Source organism: Dysidea avara, chromosome 15, assembly GCF_963678975.1.
Source record: "Dysidea avara chromosome 15, odDysAvar1.4, whole genome shotgun sequence".
Lineage (NCBI taxonomy): Eukaryota > Metazoa > Porifera > Demospongiae > Dictyoceratida > Dysideidae > Dysidea > Dysidea avara.
The window spans coordinates 83,225-109,167 of record NC_089286.1 but is presented as its reverse complement, the minus strand read 5'-3'; the positions used below and the strand labels follow the sequence as shown (position 1 = coordinate 109,167).

The following is a 25,943-nucleotide window of genomic DNA, read 5'->3' as shown; positions in this document are numbered from 1 at the left end:
ATTATCACTATCACAGCGAAAGCAAATCAAAAACACGGACGGTTTTGTCGACAGTGTATCAACTGCTCACCTCGCTGATCCTGAGTCTGACTGCCATCAGTTTCGTCGGCAAAACTATCAACGTTTATCAACAGTAGTGGGACAGAAGTTATACTGACCAGCAGTTTTGCCGGCAGTCTTTTCCCGCCTTCTTGAAGTTCATCCTCAGTTTCACCGGACACATTACTCAGTTTTCTCGTCGATTGATCGATAGTATCCGGCTCCACTAAGCCTCCATATCTAGCATGTGCTCTTCCGTATTTTGAAATAGCAATCGTAATCAGTTAAATTTTAATTTTAAAATACTGATCATAATTCATTTAAATTGTATTTAATAAAAATCACGCTATTAGCAGTAGCTGATATGGTCGATTAATAATCACTATCATAGTCATCATTATCAATCCCTTGCAAAAGCTGAGATGAGCTGATATGACTAAAAAATAAGAGTGCATATAATGTGTAAATACTACAGTAGAACAGCGAAATACCTGTGATTCCTATTAGTAGCTGGGTCTCTCCTGCTGCGGGACTCATGCAACAACAATTCACTACAATGTGAAAAAGCTTGAACAGCAGTTTATTACAACAAACACAATACTCACCGTTGTAGTGTCTCCGTCGTCATTTGATCTTGCAGGCAAATCACTAAAGAACAAAAAACAAAAGGTAACAGTTTAATGAACTACTTAAGGCGTAACTAGCACACAATAATTTAACTATCATATAGAGAGTGAGAAACTTTAGCAGAGTTAAACTTAGTTGGCAAATTTCTATTTAGTGAAATATGAATATCTGTTATACAGTTACTCTGCTGCATACAATTTTGCATACAATGATTGCATGCTCTAACTGTTCAGTTAGTTTGCAGTTTGACTGAGTACATCACGTCCTTCTGTCTCTAGATTTTTAATTGATTCCAGGTCATAAAGTAAGGAGTGTTATATTTGATGTCTACTTCTAAAAACCAGGTGCCGCGCAGCTCTACTTGGACTTAATCACCAATACATAAATATTACATACATTGTACTTTGGGCTTTTGTTTTGTAATATTCACATACAGAGTTTTAAATCACTGCATAGCTACGTATGATCCCTACGGAGTCTTGCTGGCCAGACATTATTCTGCACAGGGCATTATCCTGTGCACAGAGTAGCATCTGGCCATTGAGACTACCCAATAGAATACAATCACAGGTGAAAATAATGCTTCCTACAGTGGAACCGTGTTAACAGTACTGAATCAAGTGGTCAACTTTGTATATTGCAATGGCCACTATCACAAGGTATTTCCAATGCATTGTGGGCTGTGTTAAGCGGTCACCTGTCTAACACTTACAAATTGCTGTACACATATTTTCAACTCTCACAGAGTGGTTGCTGCCTTACAAAGAGAAGTTGGGGTTCTGTTTCAGTAAACTCACAATTTTCACAGTATAATCCATCTGGCCTCAACCATATGCGGGTACTGATGAAAGCCGGAATGGAACGGAACGGAATGGAATCGATCGGGGCACGCGCCAAGTTAAAAATCGTTCAAAACAGACTGTGCGCTATTTCCAACTGTCACACAATAACTATAATTATGCTAGAATTAGTTTGTTTCTGTTTATAGGCATGCTAGTAATCGTTCGCTCGAAAGTTCTATTAAATGCCCACCACATGGTAAGGTGTGTGTAAATAAAATCCATCCAGTTTAGTTTAATCCTGTTGTAGAAGTACTTCCTTACCATTCCAAGAGGTAAACTACTGTAGTATTTTCATGTTGTAGCGGTATTCAAACCTTTTTGTACATGTGTCGCTGGTTTTCTGAAGCGACTATAATTCTACCATTATTAGTATTAGTGATTTAGGATACATAGGCAATGCCTGTATATGATCCTATTCTATAACTAGCAAAATAAAATCAAACATAATTTAAATTAGCTACCAGTCATGATCGATAGTAAACATTTGTGAGGAGAAGTGTTGATCCAGTAGGTTTTTAAAACTGTTGATAGATTGGGCTGCAATCACATTCTCTGGTAAATTGTTCCATACACTAATGCTCCTTGCTGCAAAAATTATTGGCAGCGATTTACGAGAGTTCGCAAACTGCAGTATGTTATATTACCAGTGCTTACAAAAAAATAGGTTGACAGCTTAGCTAGATGATCGTTGTTCAGCTTAGACGATTATACAACACATTCTTACAGTGGGCATTAAATAGAGTTGTCGAGCAAATGTTTTCTAGAATGTTTATAGCAGAAGCGAACTAATTCTAGCACAATTCTAGTTATTGTGTGAAAGTTGGAAACAGTACACAATCTGTTTAAAACAATTTTTTACTTGGTGAACGCCCCTATTGATTCCATTCCGTTCCATTCCATTCCGGCTTTCATCAGTACCCACCATATGCATGCATGCACACTCATACACACTAATGATCAATGTGAATAAAGTAGTTGTGAAGTTTAAGTGGTAGGCATCACAATTGACTGTACAGCAAAAAAATTTATAGGTGCTCTTCAGTCAGACATAAGTAACAAAGGAAACAAGCTGACATGCTGTATAGAATGAGATGGCAAAAGCAAAACCAGATGTCAACACCTAAGTAGGCAAGGTCAGTTGGACATTGATGAAATAACTGGGTGGGCTGCTTCCCCAGTTAACACCAGCTATAAGTTCCCCAATGAACCTTATCCGCAACTACATCAAAACAGAAAAATGGCCGACAGAGTGTGGTAGTTTGTACAGTAAGCCATTGGGAGAGATGGCGTTTTGCTCTGATAAGTTGATAATGTTTATGCAGTTCAGCATGGGGCCAGGTGAGGCATACATACTTACCTAAAAGACAAATTAGTTGTCTGGTTGGATTATTTCACACCGCAAATTCATGTTAGCTAGTCTTTTACCTTCATTATCCCATGGCTCCATGTCCAGAAAGTTATAAACTAGCGATGCACCGATAATTGGTGGATAATCAGAAATTGGCTTAATCGGCAATATTTTCAATATTGGTATCAGTAATTATTTTGCCAATATGTTTTTGCTGACCCAGATGATATTGCTTTCATAGAAAGTAGATCAAAATAGTGTTTTTAAAATGACAATTTCATCAAATTCGTGTGAAATCTTGGGAATTATAAACATTGGATCGGTTATAGGTATCGGTCATCATGTGAATTATAATATCAGCTAATTGGATAATCAGAAAAATCTCATATTGGTGCATCACTATTGTAAACAAAGTCTATTTTGATGAACACGCTACAAAATATCGCCGATCACACCGCCATTTTGTCAATTGTGATGTAATTGTGAATATAGCTCATTCATACAGTAATCAAATTCTTACTCAAAATACTACCAAAGTGACACACATGCACGAATTTTTGTACATGTACACCCCTGTACAAATTGTTGTATACGTATGTACAAATTTTCCAAGGGACGTAATTTTCTGCAGATTAACTTTTCAGGATACTTTGCAGGTTTATTTTTGAGAATCACTTGTACTTCACTGAGGTTAACTGTCGATCCTAAAACAATTGTTAATTTTTGAGGATGAAAAAATTTGTAGACAGCTAGCCAACCAACCGTAAAAATAATATCCCTTGAAAATTGTATGCACACGGTACATGTACACTACACACTAAACACACATGCACGTATGCACACACAAAGTAATCAGACACAACAACACTGAACACACACACACACACACACACACACACACACACACACACACACACACACACACACACACACACACACACACCCTTGATTCTCATTACATACATACCAGTCATTTGAGGACACCATGCCATGTTGTATGCTTCCTCCCCTGGACCAAGTATTAAAAGACCAGACTTTGAAATAATGTTTAGTAAATATAGTCACATACTGTACCTGCTGGGTCACCTAGGTGTAACACTGCTATGCCTAGGGTTTCTGCTAGTATGTGGCCTATGCAAAACAAACTTCATAATACAATGTAGAGTGTTTGTTTGTATACTTACGATTGTTGCTGTAAAAGTATCTGCACAGATGCCAATGATGAACTACAAATATTGACAAATAAACCTAATTATTCTAAAGAAACAAAACTACCTTTGTAAAGGTGGCTGACGGATTGCACTAGGACTACTGCTGATCGGTGTCAATGGATTTGTAAGAAAAATAACTTAAGTACGGTAAACAGTGGCGGATACAGGGGGGTTGCAATGGTTTCCACGGAAACCCCCTTTTAAATTGTGCGCGCGCCGAAAATCATTAAGGAACGCAATGCTGTAGAAATGCTGTGTATCAGCATAGCCACGCCTATTCGAAGTGCAAGCTTAATTCAGGGCGACCAGGGGCAATTCTCGCGAGGCCAGACCTCCGTGATGGAGCTTATGATCGTCACAAAGAAATTGCGGAAGGGGCGCTTATAATCTTCAATCGATAAGCGCCCCACGAAGGAAATAGGTCTGGGCACGAGACGACACGTGTTACATTAAAGGTTGTAGCCGTTATGAGCAAACGAAAGCAGCGGCCTGATGGAATTCTGTCGTTTTTCAAGAAGAAGAGTAGGCAGACTGACAGTAAGTATTAATTTAAATAGTATCCTATATATATATATATACTTAATAGACAAGTAGACAAGCTTATTAACCAGCTGTAGCTACTGTTACCAGCTGGCACTAGCGAGACTAGCTAATCTCGCTAGTGACAGCTGTTAACAGTACAGCTGGTTAATAAAGCTTGTAGCCTTTTTAATCAATTCCAATTAGTTTTCGAGTTTTATGGCTTCTCAAATTACCTAAAATGCAACTTTTGTAGAAAATGATAGTTTGCCATGCAACCAAGTGGAAACTGAAGTGCCAGTGTCTGTGAACAGTATTAATCAGCACGAATCAGAAGTCGACATCATTGACTTAAGGAGTGATAGTGAAGATAATGACTTTGATGATTGCAGTTACAGTACTGATGACTACCACTGGAGTAATGATGTTGACATGCATGATATGAGCAACTGTACAAGTGAGTCTGTCGAGTCCATTTCAGGTGAAAACCTTATCGTTAATGCTGCTCCCAGCACTTTTATTGCTACTGCTTTCAGTAGCACTCTTGAAGGCCCAAGTACTAGTTGTGCTCCTCTTGACTTAAGCACGTGCACTACTAGCAGTGCTTATGTTGATGACCTTACCACTGCCGAAGGTGGTGATAATATTGATCATGATTTTGACTTAACAGAAAACACAAGGCCTGAAGATGGGAATGAGGATTCTAGTCTCAGTAGTACTCATTCGGCAGCTGAATGTACCCTGAGCATAACAGACGGTGCTCCAAGCACTGGCGAAAGTGCTAACACCACAGCATCTGAAGAAAATCTTGCACTTGATAATGGAATTGCTGAGTGTGATATAGGAAAACTGCTGCATGATGGTGTCAATTTAAGAATGTTAAGTAGAGAAAACAAATACATCATTTTAAAGCACAAACCAAATCCTTCTCCCTCAGTATACCCACGAACCCGTTGCCATGGCTCTGCAACTTATCGACAGTTTCAGCCTAAATGGATAAACCAGTATAGTTGGCTGCATTATAGTCCTCATGTTGATGGTGTGTTTTGTACAGCATGTGTCTTTTTTGCACCTGACAAAGTTGGTGGTCAAACACCTGGTCAATTTGTGTCTTCGCCATTTAAAATTTGGGTGGTGCAATCACAAAAGATGCTTGCACATGCTAAATTGGGTTATCATTTAACAGCAATGGCAAGAATGCAGGAATATTTAACTAGGTATGCACATCCTGCTACAGCAATTGATGTTGCGTGCAACAGGAAAGTTCAACAAAATATGGAAAATAATGTGAATGTCTTGGAATCTCTTTTTAAAATTGTTTTGCTTTGTGGCAAGCAAGGGATTGCATTAAGGGGTCATAGAGATGACAAAATTAATTGGTTTGAGCAGGATGAGGATGACTGCAATCACGGTAATTTTAATGAGATCGTGCGGTTTCGAGCAGAGACAGATGAAACACTTAGAAAACATTTACAAAATGCTCCCAGAAATGCCAAATATACCTCAAAAACTATCCAAAATGACATGATAGAAGTCATAGGCAAGCACATTCGCAAGAGTATTTTGAATGAGGTTCAAAAGGCCAAGTATTACTCGGTTATTGCTGATGAAGTAGCAGACATTGGCAATAAAGAGCAACTCTCAATTTCAATTCGCTACAATTTGGACAATTGTGTGAAGGAAGTGTTCCTAGATTATGTTCAACTTGATCGAATAACAGGTAGAGAAATTGCAGATGCCATACTAAGTAAGCTAGAATCATGGGAGCTCAATGTTGATGATCTAAGGGGTCAGTGTTATGATGGTGGCTCCAACATGTCAGGGGCAAAGTCTGGCTGCAGAGCACTTGTGCAAGAGAGGGCTCCCTTGGCCTTGTATACACACTGTGCTGCACATCAGTTAAACTTAGCAATTGTTGCTGCTTGCAAAATTCAGGCTTTCAAAAATACAGAGTCGTGCATTGGTGAAATAGCACGGTTTTTTCAATCTTCACCTAAAAGGCAGCATCTCCTTGACAAAGTCATGGAAAATGTTAGTCCAGCACCAAAGTCGAAAAAGCTTAAGGATGCGTGTTGTACACGCTGGATACAGCGCATTGACTCATACGTGGTTTTTTTAGAGTTACTGCCATCTGTTCACATTGCCTTACAAGCCATTAGTGACCCAGAGCAGTTTGAATACTTGGGAACAAATTGGAATTGGGATAGTGAGACAATAACCAAAGCTAATGGGTTCTTATATCAACTTGAGTCTTCTTTATTTTTGATTACTTTTGAGATATTGCTTGAAGTGCTATCATCACTACGAGGCTTAACAATGAAGCTACAAATGCAATCAGTTGATGTATTATATGCTCACAAAGAGGTAAAAAATGTAATTACCTCTCTTGGTAAAATGAGAGAAAGCTCTGAAAGAGAGTTTAGACAAGTCTTTGCTAGTGCCACCAAATTAGGTAAGGATTTACATGGAAGTGCTTTTACGTTAACAAAACCTAGGTTAACTGGTAGACAGATTTATAGACACAATGTTGTAACATCTACCGCAGAAGAGTACTACAGAATTTCATTTTACAATGACTTTCTTTCTCACGTTGTTGCTGAGCTGAAGGAGAGATTCATTAGCAACCCATTGAATGGTGTTGGTTTACTGCACTTGTTGCCTTGTGAATGCTGTAAAAGCAAAGATAAGGATGATGAGACACCTGAGGATTTAAGAAGGACTGCAGAGTTCTATGCAAATGATTTACCACATTCAGTAATTTTCCCAGTAGAGTATCGTATGTGGTCCAGGATGTGGCAAGACAAGGAAGAGGAAGGTACAGAGTTGCCTAAAAAGCTTATAGACGTGCTTCAAGCTTGTGATTCCATGACTTTTCCCAATATACATGTACTGTTACGTTTGGCACTTACACTGCCAATTACTTCGTGTGAAAGCGAAAGAAGCTTCAGTCAGCTAAAGCTTGTTAAAACAGCAAGACGGTCAACAATGACTACAAGCAGACTAGGTGATCTCACACTAATGAAAATTAATCGGAACTATAGCGACCAACTCCATATTAAAGATCTCGTTCAAACCTTTTCTCAGATGCATTCAAGAAGAATGAAATTACCTTTTATTTTAAATGATTAACTTAGAAATGTGCACAAAATTCAATGTGTAGCTAGAGTTGACTGTTTAAATTCCAATGATGGTTAATTCATCTTGATGCAGAAAATTATATTTGTAACATTATTATTATTATTATATAGGACGATATTAATAAGTACAGTATATAGGCTGAGCTGTATGGGCTGACTGTAGCTGTTGAGGCTATGTGATTGATATATATTCGATAGTATCTTTTCTCATTTTGTATATCTTTTGGTATATATATAGTGTAATAGCATGTAACATAGAACCATGCAATGATTGTTGTATGAGTTAATTTCACTTTAAAATTGATGTAAAATGCAGTCTCAGAGCCTCTATTTTTCAAAAATTTCCTGGGGGGGCATGCCCCCAGACCCCCCTAGCATATGTGTGTCCCCTCAAATATGGAAACCCCCTTTACAAATTCCTGGATCCGCCACTGGTAAATCCTAATTTAGCTTACATGGTGGAATGATTGCTTCTTGGTGTTGGTGTTGGCTGACTATTAATATCAAATTGAACTAAAATACACGGTTAACCTAATTTAGCTTACATGGTGGAATGATTGCCTCTATTTCCATTAGAAGTTGGTGTTGGGTGACTATTATTATCAAATTGAACCAAAATCTTGACGTAAAGTACTGCAAACAACAACTTCAATAATAAAAACTTCAATCTCGTGATCACCTTTTCACTGCCCATTGAACTGCGTTCCTTGGAATGGGCAGTGAAGATGGAACGCCTTCTATCCTAGGCTTGGCAGAGAAGTGACCAGCACACACTTCCTTTTCTTTGATGCGGTTGTCTAAAACTTGCTTCAGTTCTTCTAACTCTGCCAAAATCATTGTATAATACAGCAATTTAACCACACATACATTACCATCGGATTGCCATTCAAGATGGTGAAGCTTCATTGATCCACTCTCTTCGTCACTGCTCTCCTCTGTCATGTACAGTGGATCAATTTGCTCCCATAAATTTCGCTCTTCATCTGACCTGATGACCTTTTCTCTTCTCCTGTACAGTTGTATATAAGCAATTTATCATATTTAGCTGGTGAAACAAAATTCTAAAGTATGAGAATTAACCCCAAATGTTTGCACAAGTCTTGACTATCTAATAAAATACAGGCCATTGTAATAATGTATTAGATATGAGATTTTATTGAAATCACAAATTCTCTTTGGCTTTAACAAACTAAGCACTAAACAACAGAACCATTTCTTGTTTATCATATTGAAAATCTTTTGTGTTATCGACCCTGACATTGTGTTGAAAGCTCACTAACATTATCTCGTAGATTGCAGTGAGCATCTAAAGGAACAAGTTGATGTTGTGCTACTTCTAAAAGCCACTCTACTTAGACTTGTCACTACACTCAGTTTGAGCAAAGAAGAAAGTTATCTTGAGCTAAAGCTTAGCTACAGTTTAATATACGGTTTATTTAGCCAGAAAGTTGCTTTGGCGCACAAATGCAGGTGTGGAAAGACAAGCATACACACACTTTTCGTAAAACAATTTCAGTGAACCAGGCACACTGCGGACGCGTGACTGGTTTAAAAACTAGTTGTAAGAATGTGATGGTTTAATCTAAAGTTTACATTTAAACTTTGAAATTCACTTCTACACTGGATTCCTCAACTGTTAGTTATCTAATCAAAGATAAAATCAAAGAACAAAGCTAAGACCATTCTAATAGAGTTATTAGTGATAAGATTTAGAGTCTCCAACACCAAAGACTGTCTCGTTTTTTTAAGGATACCCTTCTCAAAATACTCTTATGAACATTCTGTCATCATAATTGCTCGGTAGAGTTGGCACTACAAAAATGCTATACAGGAATGAATTTTGATTTACAAATCATATACACAACACCGTGTGAGGTAGTCAGGTACAGCGTGTATAATGTTTACCCCTGTCCCGGTATCCTCTTTTGCCTTCTTATTTTCAGCAACCTTTGCCACTCTATGAGGTAGGGAGTCATTGTATGTTCTTCTCCTGGACTCATAATAGCGGTGTACTGCAGCTAGGAAATAGTTATCAACACAGTCAAATTCTACTATATCATGAGTATTTATCTACACAATAGATAGCATGCACCACTTACACAAACACGCACGCACACAAACATGCACACACTACACAAAGATTTATGTATTTATAACATAATTTGACTACATGTCAAGATGGGTGCATCTCAACAGTATGCTGCCCAAGATAGGTGCATCTAGCAGCATAAGTCAATACTGTGAATATTCAAGCACAAACAATGCACACACACAAACAGCACACACACACACACACTTGGTGTGACTCAAACCCATACACACACAGACCACACACAAAGGTATTTATGTAACATAATTTGACTACATGTCAAGATGGGTTCATCTCAACAATATGCTGCCCAAGATGGGTGCATCTAACAGCATAAGTCAATACTATGAATATTCAAAAACACACACTTCGCGTGACCCACACACACACTTTGCGTGACCCACACACACACACACACACACACGTAAACAGTTAGTAAAATGTGGTGACCAATTTGTCAAGATGGGTGCATCTCAACAATATGTCGTCCAAGATGGAAGCATCTATCAACATAGGTCAAAAAGGAGCTGAACACACACACACACACACACACACACAAACAAACATGTAAACAGTTAGTAAAATGTGACAACCGATTTGTCAAGATGGGTGCATCTCAACAATATGTCGCCCAAGATGGGTGCAAAAAAAAAAAAAATGGCCGCATGCGTGTGGTTGCTGATGTTGACTCTGGCGTCTTTGAAAGTTAGTAATGAATATTACAATCAAACAGAGGTGAATTTCAGCTCGTTTTCATCATCTGTGAGGTATTTGCAGAATAATATTGCACTCTGCTGGTTACAAGATGGTTTCTGTTTGTCGCCACGTGTGTTGAGCTTTAATTGGAGAAATGCTCGTTTTTGTTTGCAGTTAATGATACTCTTATGCGGTGATGTTCACTTGAATCCTGGACCAGAATATCCTTGCAGTAAGTGTGATTTAAATGTGGAAAATGATGATAAAGCATTATGCTGTGATGGGTGTAATCAGTGGATACATGTTTCATGTGATCAGTATATCTCAGAGTCTATTTATGATGAAATGGTCAATAATCCATCTTCTGATCAATGGTTTTGTGCTTTGTGTGTTTCTTCCTCAATTGAGTCAAATTGTATAAACCATCTATGGTGCATTTGTCTTAATGCACGTAGTTTGTTTCCAAAACGTTTTTCCCTGTTGGCATTTTTGTCTGTTGTAGATGCTGATGTAATTGCTATTACTGAAACTTTTCTGGATGACACTATTCTTAGTTCCCAACTATTAACCTCAAATTATGCTATTTTTCGGATAGATCGCAATAGGCATGGTGGAGGCTAGGCCTGAGCGATTGTGAAATTTTGCTACTTTCACGATTGTAAGAAGCAACATATCACGATTATGATAACCATCACGATGTTATAACTTCACATGCATTGACATGCAACATTGTATGTACGTACACTGTATGTCATAATTTGTATGAATTATTTTAAAGAAAAAACAATATGAACTTGCGTACAACATTTCAATGCAAAAAGTACAAGACCATAAGCAGTTATAGTTCAATACAATCACTTTATCAAAATCATGTATAGTATTCTGGTATAGTTTAACTGGTATGAATCACGGTAAGTTTTCTGCCAAAAACACTAGTTTATTCACGTTGTCAGATAACAAGGCTGATCTTTTTTGGTTAACAATATGGCCTGCTAGGCTAAATGCCCTCTCAGCTGGTACTGACGTTGCAGGAATAGCAAGATACTTTCTGGCAACATATGACAAACAAGGATACCTTGCACTGTTCATCCTCCACCAAACCAATGGTGATTCAGCCTCTGGTTCTTCATCTACATATTTGTGGATTTCAGCTTTTGCTTTTTCAGCAGGACTTGTACCCCGATGTTTAGACTTGACTATGTCATCGACAAAAGAAAGGAGGCGTTTTTCTGCTTTGCTTACTTTGCATCTCTTTGAAAGAGGTAAGTCCAATTCTTCAGTTGCTTCTGCAGACTCTGCAGATGAACTCACTGCTGATTCTGTATCTTTTGATGCAATGTTTTGTGCCACCATAACTGTCTCTGCTTCAATAGAAGCAATCACATCTAATCTGTCATCATCTGGAAGAAAAGACAGTGCCTTAAATCTCGGATCTAAGAATGCAGCTTTGTTTAGTAATTTCAGCACTGAACCTTTGTAACGATCTGCTAGGTTTGCACGCATGACTGTCTTCATTGTTTTCTCTAGCTGTGTAATCCTTTCACCCTCCTTCGGTCTGAAGTATACTTCAAGTAACTTATAAAGCACAGGACGTACTGCAGAGATAGTTACCCACTTTTGTGCACCAATGGATTCAGTTATTTCAACAAGAGGCTCCATTACCTTTACAAATAGCTCCAGGGTCTTGAACTCTGTATCAGATGGCATCAGGTCACCTCTATGTAACTCTAACAGGGTAGCACACAGTGGCTGTTGTTGGGATAACAGGCGTTCTGCCATGTAATAGGCTGAATTCCATCGGGTACTAACATCCTGAACTAAACTTAATTGTTTGTGCTGAAGGCTAATCTGTTTTTGTTTAAAAAGGTAAGTAGATTTTGAAGAGCGGTTGAAATGGGCAATTAGCTGTCTACTTCTAGCTAAAGCTCGTGATACCTCTGGAAGCTTAAGCACTACTTCAACAGCGAGCTGCAAAGTATGACTAAAGCATGGCATCCTCAGCCATCTTGTGATGTCAAAGGCAGCAACAATGTTGCTGCCATTATCTGTCGTAACAGCAGATAAGTTGTCTTCTGGCAGTTTCCAATTATCAAGTACCAGCTGTAGCTCTGCAGCGATGTTAACACCTGTGTGAGCCACTGGAAATTCAACGGTTTCTAGCAGGTAAGCTTTTAACTGGAAAGATTTAGCCACAAAATGAACCGTCACACCAGTGTAGGCTTCATTGTGACGTGAAGTCCAAACATCAGTGGTAAGTGCATAGCTACTTATTTCAGAACTACACAACTCACCACAAATCCGTTCCCTTTCTTTGTCATAAAGCTTGGGAATATAATTAGTGGCTAGTGTTTTGCGGTCCATGGGAACATATCGGGGATCGAAGGCAGCTAACATGGCTCGAAATCCAGTGTCATTTACAGTTTGATACGGGTGCATATCTCTCGAAATGAAATAACAGACTGCATCATTCAAAACTTTCAACCTCGCGGAGTTTCGAGGGTAAGGCTGCTTTCGAGCAATCACTAAATCAATCGTCGGTTGATCGCTGCTGGCCATGGAAACACTCGTAGCAGTAGTACTACTCGACGACTCCTTCTCACTGGCTTGTTTGGCTTCTTCTTTCGCTTCTCGATAGGTTTCCACGTGACATTCTTCCAAGTGCTGCCACAAATTTGTTGTATTCCCAACATAAGAGTAGTCCCGTTTGCACAGTTTACAAAAAACACGTTTTCGTTTCTTCTTATCAGGTTCTATCATTTTCTCATCTCTGCTGGGGAAGCCGAAATGCTTCCACACAACACTGGTCGAGTTCTCTAACGGTAACAAAGTTACTAAATCTTCCGCGAAAGAATGCGTCGCCATCTTGAATTCGCCAATACGCATGCGTGTGACATCATAACATCGTGATGATTCTATAATACACATCGACATCGCGATTGTTCAGTGGCAATCGTGATTAATCGTAGAATCGATATAATCGCTCAGGCCTAGTGGAGGCGTACTGATTCTGGTCCGTTCATCTATTCCTGCTGTGAGAATGCTTAATCTGGAAACAAATTGTGAAATTCTGTGGATAAAGCTCCTTACTCCACCAAACTCGTTTCTTTTTGGAGTGTTTTATCGCTCTCCAGGCTCCTCTAGTAATGTCTTAGAATAACTGAATGGCTCATTGTCATCCATCCAAAGTGGCAGCCCATTAGTTTTGTGTGGTGACTTCAATGTTCCGTCCGTTGATTGGTCTACAACCTCTCCCTACTGTTACTTCTGCCAATAGTGAATTTCTTTGTTCAATTGCCCAAGATCATTTTTTAACCCAGCTGATAAATTCCCCTACCAGGGGTGACCATATTCTAGACCTAGTATTTACAAATCGCCCTGATTATCTCACTGCAGTTAGGCCTATGGACAATTTGCCTGGAACTGACCATGATTCTGTGGAGTTGAACATTTGTATTTACCCTCCACAACGTCTAAACCATGACAAAAGGCTTTACAACTATAAAAAAGCTGATTTTTGTGCCTTGAAGGAGCTTATGTCGCATATTCCTTGGGATCAGCTAGACTTTGAGTCAGACATTGAAGATGCATGCATACCAATGCAAACAACTATTTCAACACGCAAGAAGATACTTCCTTTTTATCCATTAGACTAGTGTTTTATCAGCCATTACTTACAGCAGGGAACCTAAAAGATAATATACCACTATTTAACAATTGTACTGCATAGAATGGGTAACGAAAATAGTGTCAATAACTGTACTTTACTTTAACCAAGGGCGTTAAATAGAAAATAAACTAACTTTTAGACCTTTCGCCGTCTGCTAGTGAGTTATACACAGAGAAGACCATTCCTTACATCTGCTGCAACGGATTAAGTCTTTCCTTGCCTCCTAAAACTAATATAGTGAGCCACACCTGTTGACTTTGTAGATTGGCACCACCAGCTGCGGTATCACGCGATTCATCAATTAATGGCTGTGTCCAGTAAAACTGACGAACGTGTTTTCCAGTACCTGTTCACTGCGGTAGAACGAACTAGAACTGCTGCAGTATCACAGGTAATCAGTGTTCCTGATGTTGTTTCACAGTTTAGGTGGAAAAGACTGTGTATGCGTTTCGCTCAGTTCAATGCCGTTTTTGCGATAGCTGCCGCATCAACAACACTTTTCAATTACATATTCAATTAGAAAATGCATCGCTACTAAACCACAGGTGCAGTAACGTGGCAATTTAGGCATACTTCACTGGTTATCGTACCTTTTACTTGTATGGGCATGCTAGTAAAATATACAAATAAATTTTAAAAAATGTAAAATACCTGTGTGTCATTTTGCTTGTCCTTCATGATGCACCTGTATGGCACAACATCTGCCATGCTTTACGGTGTGATGTAGGTGTTGGTAGTGAAATGTTAAACTCGAGTGCGATGGTATTCATCAACTCGTAAACTTTACGAAATTCATTACCACTAGGAAACAAGAAAAATCGTTTTTCATCTATTGATTAACAGCCTCCTGTTTCATTCTAATGTTTTTGTAGTATGCCTGTAGGAGGCTGATGATCATTTAGTTACTCACTACAACTTCGGCTGGACTTCTCTGAACTCCTGTTTTGTGTTTACAAACTAACGTTATCTCATGCCCATCAATAGATCTGCTCTCCAAGTATTCCTTTATCTCCATGTACTGAATTACACCAGGCCTTTGTCCATTATCATATATGAGATTCGCAGCCAAATATCCAATTACTAGCTTGTGATCATGGGAAGATAAAGTTGTTTTCTGTGCTCTTCTGATAGCGTTATTGACAGCATTAACCACTTCATCACTTTCTATAAGCTCTTTGGGTGATTCTTCAGTCTGTATCTATAAAACAATGCACATAGCTTTGTTATATTGTACTATATCATATGGTACTATACTGAATATTAGGGATCATGGAGAATAGGGTTTTTTGCCCAATAATATTACCCCAAAAACCAGCCTCTCTTCACATCCATAACAGCTCCTGTCCAACCTCATTTGTTTCAAACAAAAGTGACTACAGAATTTTATTCGATTACAAAACAGTTAAGATAAGCCTACCAAATGCTTACATTTCCACTTGTTCACTATTCTGCCTGTAGTTACTGCACCATTTGTCAGTTATTTCAAGGGACTACAGAATTACGGCAGATTAAAACAGTTAGATAAGCACACCGATACTTACATTTCCACTTGTTCACAACAGAATCTATTCTACTGAAGTTATGTTATTCCACTGCTCAGTTATTTCAAACAAAAACGGACTAAAGAAATACGGAAATTAAAGCAGTTAAGATAAGCATGCTTATACTTACATTTCCACTTGTTCACTATTCTTCCTGTAGTTACTGCTCTCCATTCATCAGTTATTTCACACAAAAAGGCACTAAAGAATTACAGCACGTTATAAAACTGTTAGATAAGCACACCAATACTTACATTTCCAACAGAATCCATTCTACTGGCAGTTTTGTTATTTCACTGTTCAGTTATTTCACACAAAAAGGGACTACACATTTACGGCAGATTAAAACAATTAAGATGAGCACACCTGTATACTTACATTTCACTATTCTGCCTGTAGCTTCAATATTTCACTGCTCCTGTACTTATTAAACAATGACAGACTAATTCTACAACAGGATTGTGGTCAATAGCAACACAGTTACATAATCATGCCACCACTTGTGTACATTTCACAACTGTAATCATAGTCGCTGCTCTGTTCTCAGTTCCTCCAAATATTCTATAACAGAATTATGGTCAATTACAAAACAGTTACATAGCACGAGAAGACTTACAATTCCACTTGTTCACAACCATTTCTATCTGGCATTATTTCACTGCCCCACCCTCAGTTACTCCAAACAAACTTATAGTCTATAACAAACAGTTAGATAAGCATGACAGCAGTTATTCTCGCATGGCCAGACCACTATCTTACTTCTTTGTGATGTCAATGGTTGGCGAGATAGGGTCTGGTGAATTACTGTTGACAAAATGCATTCGTAGGCAAACAGTTACCACAGTTTCTTGCTGGGAAAATGCTATGTAGCAATGATATCAGCTCTGTTACAAGTTTTGCTGTAGCGTTTATGTCCACCATACTAACATACAACTAGCCAATGAATTAATTTCACTGGATATTGGTTGAAAGTCACCACTACACTTCACCAGGCTCTATCTTGCTGACAAACAATGCCACAAAGAAAGAGAGGAGGCGAAAGGCAGTCTAGCCACACGAGACTAAGCAACACTTACAATCCACTTTTTCACAACTGTTGCTATGCCTGTAGTTTACTGCTCCCATCTTCTGTGATTCCAAACAATGAAGAAGTGATTCTACAACAGAATTACGGTTGATAACAAAACAGATATGATCACATTTTGGAGATACAAATAAGGATTTGACATTATGCAGTGGCTTCAGTTAATGTCCATCCCCTCAGGAATAAATTTAAATCCCTTCATAATGCTGACAATGTCCTTTACTGGGGGAGATGGGGAATAACATTGATAGCTGCAGGTAAGCACACAGATGATCTAATTTATATAAGCTAAATAATGATGTCAAACAAAGCAGAATTTACTGCTCTACAAAAATATTATTATTATAGTGGCCATGTCAGTTAGGTGGAGTTCATGACTTCTTTACTGAGACCACCTCACTATCAAAGCTGCATTATTTTTCTCCAGAGGTGGTTCCATTAATAAAGTTCATGTATGCAAGTTAACTGCACAAAATACTATGCACCTTGTGATCACCTTTCTTGAAATTCAGCTACAACATAACAACATAAAAAAATAGCTAGTAGTGTGCCATCTCTCTCCATACGTACTTCATCAATATTCTTCATCCATTTAAATTGTTAACCACTTGCAGTACAAAAAGGTAGATAATCAGTTTTGGAGGTAAATCTTGTGGAACGTATCTTTACAGCTACATGGATCATCAATTTGACTGATAGAGTTTTGCACAGTTGTCCTAAAAATCATATCAATTATAATATTGTTACATACTACATACAGGATTTCTATATAAAACACAGACATTACATACATGTCCCCACAGCAAGACCGCTCAAGGCTGATCGCTGGTTGGAAACACAGATACATAAACACATAACCAACAGCTAGACCGCTCAAGGCTGATCGCTGGTTGGAAACACGGATACATGAATACATAACCAACAGCTAGACCGCTCAAGGCTGATCGCTGATTGGAAACACAGATACATGAATACATAACCAACAGCTAGACCGCTCAAGGCTGATCGCTGATTGGAAACACAGATACAGGAATACATAACCAACAGCTAGACTGCTCAAGGCTTATCGTTGGTTGAAAACAGATACACGAATACATAACCAACAGCTATACCGCTCAAGGCTGATTGCTGATTGGAAACACAGATACACGAATACATAACCAAAAGCTAGACTGCTCAAGGCTGATCGTGGTTGGAAACACAGGTACACGAATACATGACCAATAGCTAGACCGCTCAAGGCTGATCGCTGGTTGGAAACACAGATACATGAACACAACCAACAGCTAGACCGCTCAAGGCTGATCGCTGGTTGGGAAACACTTTCATACAATACAAACACGCCTTGTGTACAAGACCATACAAGCATGAACAATAATATCATCATACATCATGGTCCATTATGTAGTTTCGGGCTCTTCATTTTCTCATTCCATCTTTTTCTTCTTGGATTAGTCATGTCTTATAATTTACAGTTGTGATGCACCTAGAAGGAAACAATTCTGGCTAATACTAGTTCACTCTACGCATCAGACAGAACGACTATCTAATAAATGCTCACCATGTAATAAAGAAGACTTCCCAGAGTCGCATAAATCATCTAGTTCAGTGTAAATCGTAGAATTAGGCCTGGATGACTTCCGTACTTACAACCAATTCTTCCTTTGTGCAGTAGTCCTTCGCTCATGTAAAACTTGCTAAAAATAAAACACTGTTCAGTTGATTTGATGGCACATCTTTCTTTATACAATCTGTTCTTGTTACTGCGCGTAGCAGAATACTCGTAAACGCTCCAGCACATGCTCTGTTCAGTACGCCATTTTTTTCTAGTGCAGCTGGTCATACCTGTGGCTACGCGCACGTGTACAAAATCATTTACCGTATATCGCAAACCAGGGTAGCCGTGTTTTGATATACGGAATTGTCCCGTGATATGGATAATTAACGGTAACTCGTTAACAACTGTTTACAGGCGTTTAATCTCCTGTGCAAGATGTGCCTTTTTGCCAACCGCAGAAGTTACAATTTAGTGCATCATAGGCATACCTTTGTGCTCCTATGTGTCCTATTTCGTACTGCAAGATGTCAATTCGCGGTAGCACATGATGGGTTCTTGATAGTTTGCTATGCAAAAATCATCCGTATTTTCCATAGTGAGTGGATTGCTTGTAGGAGCAGTTGTTGTATCGTTTTCATTTGAAATGCTGTGTAACATGCTGAACATAGCTTCTTTCAGCCATCCGACCCTCTCTAGCACTGTTGTTCCTTCATATATCTTTACTTTCTGTAAATGATTAATGTACTCCCGTATATTTGCTTTATTCAATATGATATTCAGTGGTGTCTTTTGCATATATTGTTTTAAAATAATTCACACTGCGTGCTGCAGTTTTTGCAGTATCTGGATTTCTTCCCTCACTGGTTAAATATTCGAAAAAGCTATCTTGAGAAAAGTCGGTTGCAAAACATTTTCCAAGGTGGTATTGCTCAACCAAAAGCAACTCATCTTGCTGTGCCTACATATGCAGAGAATTAAAGTATAAAGAAACACTAATGACACAGGTACACCAATTACTATACTACTACTGCTTGTCATTAAAATGATTACACATGTACAATATAGTACAGAAACAAATTGGTACACGAGCAAAAGACTTAAATCACATCAAAATGAAAATTGGTGTCTAATACTAGAGATGCGTCAATTTTGCCAGCAAATTAATCAGAATAATAGGTGAGTAGAAGCAAAATTTTGCCAGCAAATTAATCAGAATAATAGGTGAGTAGAAGCAATGGGCAAAATGCTGGCTAAATAGGTGAAAGTTGTGTGAATTGGACATTTGGAAAAATAAAATTTGCACAAAAAAGATTGAGATACTCTAATAGAACAATCATACAAGAAATACTATGTAGCTAATTGTTATGGTAAAGTAATTGACGATCAATATACTCCAATAGAACAGTCACATGCATTATCATGTGATATCTGGGTTCTTGCTATGATCCTATTATGATAGTGTATGTGTAATCAATATTGTAGTAATACGTTGTACCTCATTAATTGTAAACTCATTGTAGTCACTGTCATAGTCACTATTAGGGCTGAGCGATAGTGAAATTTTCACTGTCCGAACGATATCAAGACACTGTTCATGATAGACAATAGTAAAATGATAGTGATAATTCACCTATTTCCTATTAGTTGCCTTCAAAGAGAGTTGTAAGGAGGGATGTACCCATGCATGTATTTTGCATAAGATATTAAACAGCCTTTTAAGCTGATTCTTGTTCCAAAAAGTTATTATTTTAAAGTATTTTGCAGATATTTCTCCGTATTTTACTTGTTAATTATTGTGCGATAGTAAATTTTCAAGCGATATAGGCAATACCGATAGTGATACTATCCCGATATTCCGATATGCACATACTATCCCCCAGCCCTAGTCATTATCACTGTCATCCTTTTCTCTCTGTAATTAAATTACATGTATAGCTGTAAGGTTTTCTGAGGTCCTCTACGTACTTATACTGCCTTTTCAAAGTCTGTCAAATTGCTAACTTTATTTGTTAAAGTATACACGACGTGTGAATATGGTCCTCTTATACTGTCGTGTATGCATAATACTTTTATCGACATACCTTGTACTTTTCTGTTGGTGGACTCACGGTTTTCTATTTTACATGCAAGTTTTTATAACTCAGAATAAATTTAAACTGACCTTATCACTGTCATCATGTCGGGACAATTTCTGTCTCACCTAAAAAAGAAAGCACATGAATTTATGATTATAGATTGCAGGAATATACATGCATTAACATGTATTTTCATGCATACTGTTTTAACTGTATGCATAGGCACATTAATTAAACCATACATTCAGTTATTTGCATAAGTGTCTACTGTAAAATTCATCTGAACTTGCTTGCTATAGTAGGTTAGGGTTAGGGTTAATAATAGTAGGCCAAGCATTGGCTGCCACAGTCTTGGGAACCAAAACTCAGAACAAACTATGCCGGAATGACTGTCCGGCTCAGGGGAGGGGGGCTACCTCTATAACATTACCCTTAGGAATACAACTATGAAGAGCCTGTCCCTAATCATATAACCCGGTTAAAACTGATGGTTAACCCTAGGCACAATGGCTGGACGAACGGTGATACACGGGAGACTACATGTACTAAATAATAATGATTATGATCATGATTTGTGCTAATGATAATGTGCAGTATAATATAATTGTCCTTTTTGTCGTTCTTCTTATGTTTCTTATTGGGCGGGCCGCTGTTACTGTCATTGGCGGTTTTGCCATTGTTCTCTCTTTTTCTTATCGTTTCGTTTATCTTGGCCCTTTCTTCATTGGCCTTAGTGAGGGTCTCCTTGATACAGACCAAGGGATCTCCTTCTACAAGGGGGTCTATAATTTCAAGGGTCTGGTTGACCTTCACACAGATGTTTCGGTCAATCTTGATTATTAGCTGTTTGAGGTGTAGTTCCAAACACCTGCATAGGATTTCCTCTGATTCGCTTAGTGCTCTGGCCCAGTCCTGACAGAACTTCGGGTCCTCGTTGGTGGGCCACTCAGGGGTCACACTGATCCTCATGCCCTTCGGTACCCTGCCAGATTTCTGTTTGACATATCTGATGTTCATCAGATTTCTATCTGCTCTGTCTCTGAGCTTCATCTATTCTACATAATAGGCAACCAAGTCCTTCATGGCTCTGGCCACCTTGTCCATCCCTGTGTTGGTGCTACTGTGAGGTGTTTCACCGGTTCCGTTGACAAACTGGGCAACAAATTGCTCAATGTCTTTACGGGCCCTGGTGGTGGCCGATCTCTGTTGTTCGTGTTCGTTCTCAGTTATTGTGCCACTGTCATCCTGGCCGCTTTGCAATTCTTGCGAGTGGCCTGTGGTCAAATTGTCTGGGTTTGTGCTGTTGGTGGTGGTGGAATCATCCACCACGGCCCCGCTGGTATCCGTGGAGAAACTGGCACCTGGTTCGGGACAAAATATGTGTTGTTTCCTTTGAGTCTTGCCTGTGGAGCCTCCTTTCCGGCAATCCTTTTCTTTTGTTGTTGTTTCTTTGTGCTCCTGATTGGGGTGCTGCTGCTATCACCAAACAGGTCTTGGCTGTGCAAGCCACTGATCACTCTTCTGATTTCCTCTTCATCTGTCATATTCTTGTCCCTACCAGACAGCTGGCTGCTAGGGAGTCTCTTGTCATCATTGTTGTTGTTGTTGTCATTTCTATCATCATTGTCTCTTGTGGCCATTATAACGGCGGTTCAATTCAATACACAGTTCTACTCTTCTTCGGTTTAACAAATTAATAACAATTCAACTCTTCGGTTTAACAAATTACAGCCACTACAAGCTCTCTCGTCACTATCAGGCACACGTGTCCAGACTGACTGCTTGTACAGCAAAAAAAATGGCACCTGTGTGCAGTGATGGTGTTCTGTGTAATTAATATTATTATTATTACTTGTAGTGGATGTACCTCTTCTTATTGTCTACTCTGGTGTGATTGAGACCCTGTGGATATTCACACATCATTCTGTACATCCACAAGAGTTCAGTTCTCTTAAGTTCTGTTTCTCTCTGTTCCATGGGGAGGATAGGGCCTCCCACAGCGGAGCCAGTGGGTTGTAGTACGTGTAATACCTGTACGGTAATGTTGTGTACACCTCTGCAGGCACCCCTGCGGAAGTGCTCGTGCATGGTGTTGACATCTCTGTGATCATTGATCTTCCATAGCTCTTGAATCTTTCCTTCAGCGATTGACCTGTTTGACCCACATACTGTAGCCCACACGTTCTACATTGTATCAGGTAGACCACAAATCTGGTATTGCAGTCTGCCCTGCCTCTGGTGATGTACGTTCTACGTTTGATCTGACTTGGTGCATTTCAACTTCACGTGCAGTGGACAACCTCGGTCACCGCACTTCTTGGTGGATATCTTTACACCAATGTCCACGTTATGTTTGATGTTGTCCAGTTCAGTAATGTGGGTACTTTTCACCCGAGGGCGACCACGTTTACTGTCACTGACACTATTGGTACTGGTATAACTGCTGCTGCTGCTGTTGTTTATACTATTAGGGTTAGGGCCCCGGACATGCGACCATTTAAAAAAAATCAAACCATTTGCGACCATTAAATACTTTAGAGGTGACCATTGTGACCATTTAGAAAGTATTTGCGACCATTTTTGACCATTCCAAGGATACTTAGCCAGTTGCGACCATTGGCTTTTAATAGCGTGTCCTTGCATATATAGGCTAAATCTCAATATCTATTGTGAGTCAACTTAGGTACAATTAATTTTTTTTGCTACATTTCTGAAATTACTTATCAGACTGATCATTATATATGTTAAGCATAGGTTTGCACTCATTAAATGTGCTAAACATTGTCTTGCATGTAACCATAGCTACTTTTTACTGTCTATTGTGAGTCAATTTTATGTACTGATCTAACAATTTCTGTGACATCCTAGCTACATGTCATGATAGTAGACTAAGGACAATGGACATCTTATGTATAGAGTGGAAACTTGCAGACAGTATAATTAGCCCAACTTAAACAATTGTACTACTGCAAACAGCTCTCCAATTATAATAGTTTCAGCACACAATATTACATACAATGATTGCTGTAAACATGAACGTGGAATTGTTAAAGAGATTTTTGCAATTGTCTCCATTTGTCCAGAACATCCTTTCCAGTTCGATTCATTTTATGATTCTTGGCAATCTCTCTACACACCATTAAACCTGGTGGACTATTGCTTAGTGGCCACTCTTTAAGCAACACTGTGATGTGTTGTGTAGACCATTTTTGTCTTTCAGAAAGATTTTGTAGAGCTTGATGAGCCAGCAATGAATCATTTGTGTTGCTAAACTGGTAATATCACCTACCTGTTTCTGTACTGTGCCAAAGGTGTTTTGCTACTCTTCTTAAATCTGCATCATTCAGCTCCCTTGCAGGATCTGTAGCTACCAAAATTCTGTAGTCGTTTGGCCTGGGAGATTATCTTGCAAAGCCAGTAAAATTGAATTTATAATTTTGAAGCCGCACATTGCAGTCTTTCACTCCATGTATTAAGTCAAAGTTTGATGGACCTTTGCTTCCTATATCATTGTCAATGATGGAAATATCACCACCTGCATCAGAAGTAAATTAATGATTGTCATCACTGTTTGATTGATCACTGCAAATGGAAGTGCTGTCATCACTTGACCATCTGCTTGTTTGTGTCCCAGTGCTTGCCTACATGATACAGTCACAAAGAGTACACATCTAAATACGATGACTATTCTTACTGTATCTGACATAATGCTCTCGATGCTTGTGCTTGTGATCACAGGACTAATGTTATTAGCATCATCTGTGCTGGCATCACTTTCACTTGAGTCATCATATATGGATTGTATTGCAGCTAAAGCACCCTGTGCAGGTGAGAATATTACAATTGGCCAGAGAAACACTTAATACTATACCGAATATTGTACTATTCTTTTTTCTTGGCTACTTTGTGCATTGGATGATGTAGATGTATCACTTGAGCTGCATAAAGGTGGCAATATTTTATGCGTCTCTGCCATGGATATATCTCCTTTTACTCCATTAACCTACATTACCATCATAATGTATAATATTACTGACTAAATGCACATATCTATATGCATGTGACATACTGTATGATGTGTATACTGCATAATTATGTATTATATAAAATATATTACGTGTGACCAGAAATTTAACTTAATATCACACACATTACTCCCTCACTTTTTCACTTTCAACACATGACCATTTTTCAATGCTTCTACTTTGCCGTTTGCTGGCTTTATGTGACAGTGAAAGATTCTGATCTGTTAACAGTTTCAGCAAATGGCTTCCTCTAGTGTAGTAGTCTTTTCTGTTAGTTAGATCCATGATGTATTTAATAGCAAATTGTAGTCTCCATATTTGTTCAGTAATTGCTGCTGGTTTATAATATTTTCTTCTCTGATGTACTCTAGGAATGCCTCCAGGTTGGATCTGGTTAGTAGTGTGTCTATCTTGCCAAAGCAGTCCTTGGATGATTGTGTTGTTACTTCATAAAAGCGGATCAGATCCACCACAATAGAATTTGCAGTTGCCTTATTCCTACTTACTCCAGCTGTGGTCAAAATGTATGCCATAAAACCTTTGAAATTAAATTCATCAGACAGCGGAGGCTGGAGTTCTGAGAGAACTCTGTTTGTTTCCTGAATATATGTGGAATAATAATGATAGATGTTTATTGTAACAATTGATGCACTTACTAAGAGAAAACTGTTACTGCTTGGCAGATGTGAGCTAACCTGTATAGACTTAAACATGTGGTATAACTATCAAATGTAGTTACATACGTTGAACATTACACAGCTATATAGCAATCATACCAATTTTTGCTGGCTTGTTTCACACTTGCTTGGCTGCTTGTCACACCTTTTAGAAGAAAAGTCTGGTTCTGAATCAGCCATATCTTTGTGGACATCATTATTTAGAGTAAAATTCACAAGTATAGGCACTAAAGTACAAATTAAAGCTTTTAGTCTTATATGAATTCCCAATGATGCATAAAAAAAGTATTTTCTCTTGCAATATCCTGTTTTATGTAGGCAATTGTCAGGCTTGTTAAATGCCTGAATAGATTCACAGTATATTACACAAAGCTGGCTAAAATGAGTAGTTTTAGGAAACAATAACCCAATTCTAGGATGCACATATGAAGCGAGAACATCACTATTTCTACCTGTACTAGATGTGGTTTATGTTGCTGGAATCATGTCAACATATGCACGTCATGCATGCTCTTGGTTACTAATTACGTCATTATATTTGACGTCACGGCGTGTGGTAGCCTGCTGGTGCCAGTACAGGTTTTAGATTTGACCATAGTTGAGAACAGCTCTTAGCAAAGCACCCTTAGGTATAGCTAATCGGTTGGAAATTTCACGTATGTTGAACCGTTAAAATTAAAGCAACATAAAATTATCAGCTGGTTAGAATCATGTGCCATGTAAAAACATAAAACGGCAGCCACGTGTAGCCCCAGCTGCTTACATTCAAAATGATAGTGGGCCTCTACGGTTGGAAGGACAAGTGAGT

The 25,943-nt window shown here is 38.7% G+C and overlaps 2 protein-coding genes and 2 long non-coding RNA genes across 7 annotated transcripts in view; all 4 read right to left on the bottom strand.

Moving 5' to 3' along the window:
* Window positions 1-328: 328 nt before the first annotated feature.
* On the bottom strand, window positions 329-8,752 carry LOC136245730 (uncharacterized). 3 transcript variants are annotated; one of them, XM_066037213.1, is made up of 11 exons: window positions 8,596-8,752; window positions 8,403-8,547; window positions 8,269-8,356; window positions 8,179-8,217; window positions 4,132-4,170; window positions 4,041-4,082; window positions 3,931-3,987; window positions 3,824-3,865; window positions 645-687; window positions 531-590; window positions 329-475 (listed from the first exon to the last, which is right to left on the bottom strand). In XM_066037213.1, exons 2-11 carry the CDS (start codon window positions 8,415-8,417, stop codon window positions 412-414), a joined length of 489 nt encoding a protein of 162 aa, XP_065893285.1. In that variant the 5' UTR covers window positions 8,418-8,547; window positions 8,596-8,752; the 3' UTR covers window positions 329-411. The 3 variants fall into 3 exon arrangements, with proteins under 3 accessions (XP_065893285.1, XP_065893286.1, XP_065893287.1); XM_066037214.1 differs by having other exon boundaries at window positions 4,132-4,167; XM_066037215.1 differs by lacking the exon at window positions 3,824-3,865.
* Window positions 8,753-15,508: 6,756 nt separating this feature from the next.
* LOC136245611 (uncharacterized) lies at window positions 15,509-16,404 on the bottom strand. Its single transcript, XR_010696011.1, has 8 exons — window positions 16,333-16,404; window positions 16,225-16,277; window positions 16,095-16,164; window positions 15,971-16,040; window positions 15,847-15,917; window positions 15,717-15,795; window positions 15,604-15,665; window positions 15,509-15,548 (listed from the first exon to the last, which is right to left on the bottom strand). It is a non-coding gene; the product is annotated as an uncharacterized lncRNA (long non-coding RNA).
* A 15-nt stretch (window positions 16,405-16,419) lies between these two features.
* On the bottom strand, window positions 16,420-18,518 carry LOC136245612 (uncharacterized). Of its 2 annotated transcripts, XR_010696014.1 has the most exons (5): window positions 18,362-18,518; window positions 18,190-18,286; window positions 17,371-17,516; window positions 17,286-17,312; window positions 16,420-16,873 (listed from the first exon to the last, which is right to left on the bottom strand). It is a non-coding gene; the product is annotated as an uncharacterized lncRNA (long non-coding RNA). The 2 variants fall into 2 exon arrangements; XR_010696013.1 differs by having other exon boundaries at window positions 17,286-17,516.
* Window positions 18,519-19,179: 661 nt separating this feature from the next.
* LOC136245365 (uncharacterized) overlaps window positions 19,180-25,943 on the bottom strand; it is a 78,024-nt gene continuing 71,260 nt past the window's right edge. The window contains exon 2 of the mRNA XM_066036852.1: window positions 19,180-19,316. The gene's annotated coding sequence lies outside the window, so the exon portion shown is untranslated. The remainder of the gene's footprint in view (window positions 19,317-25,943) is intronic.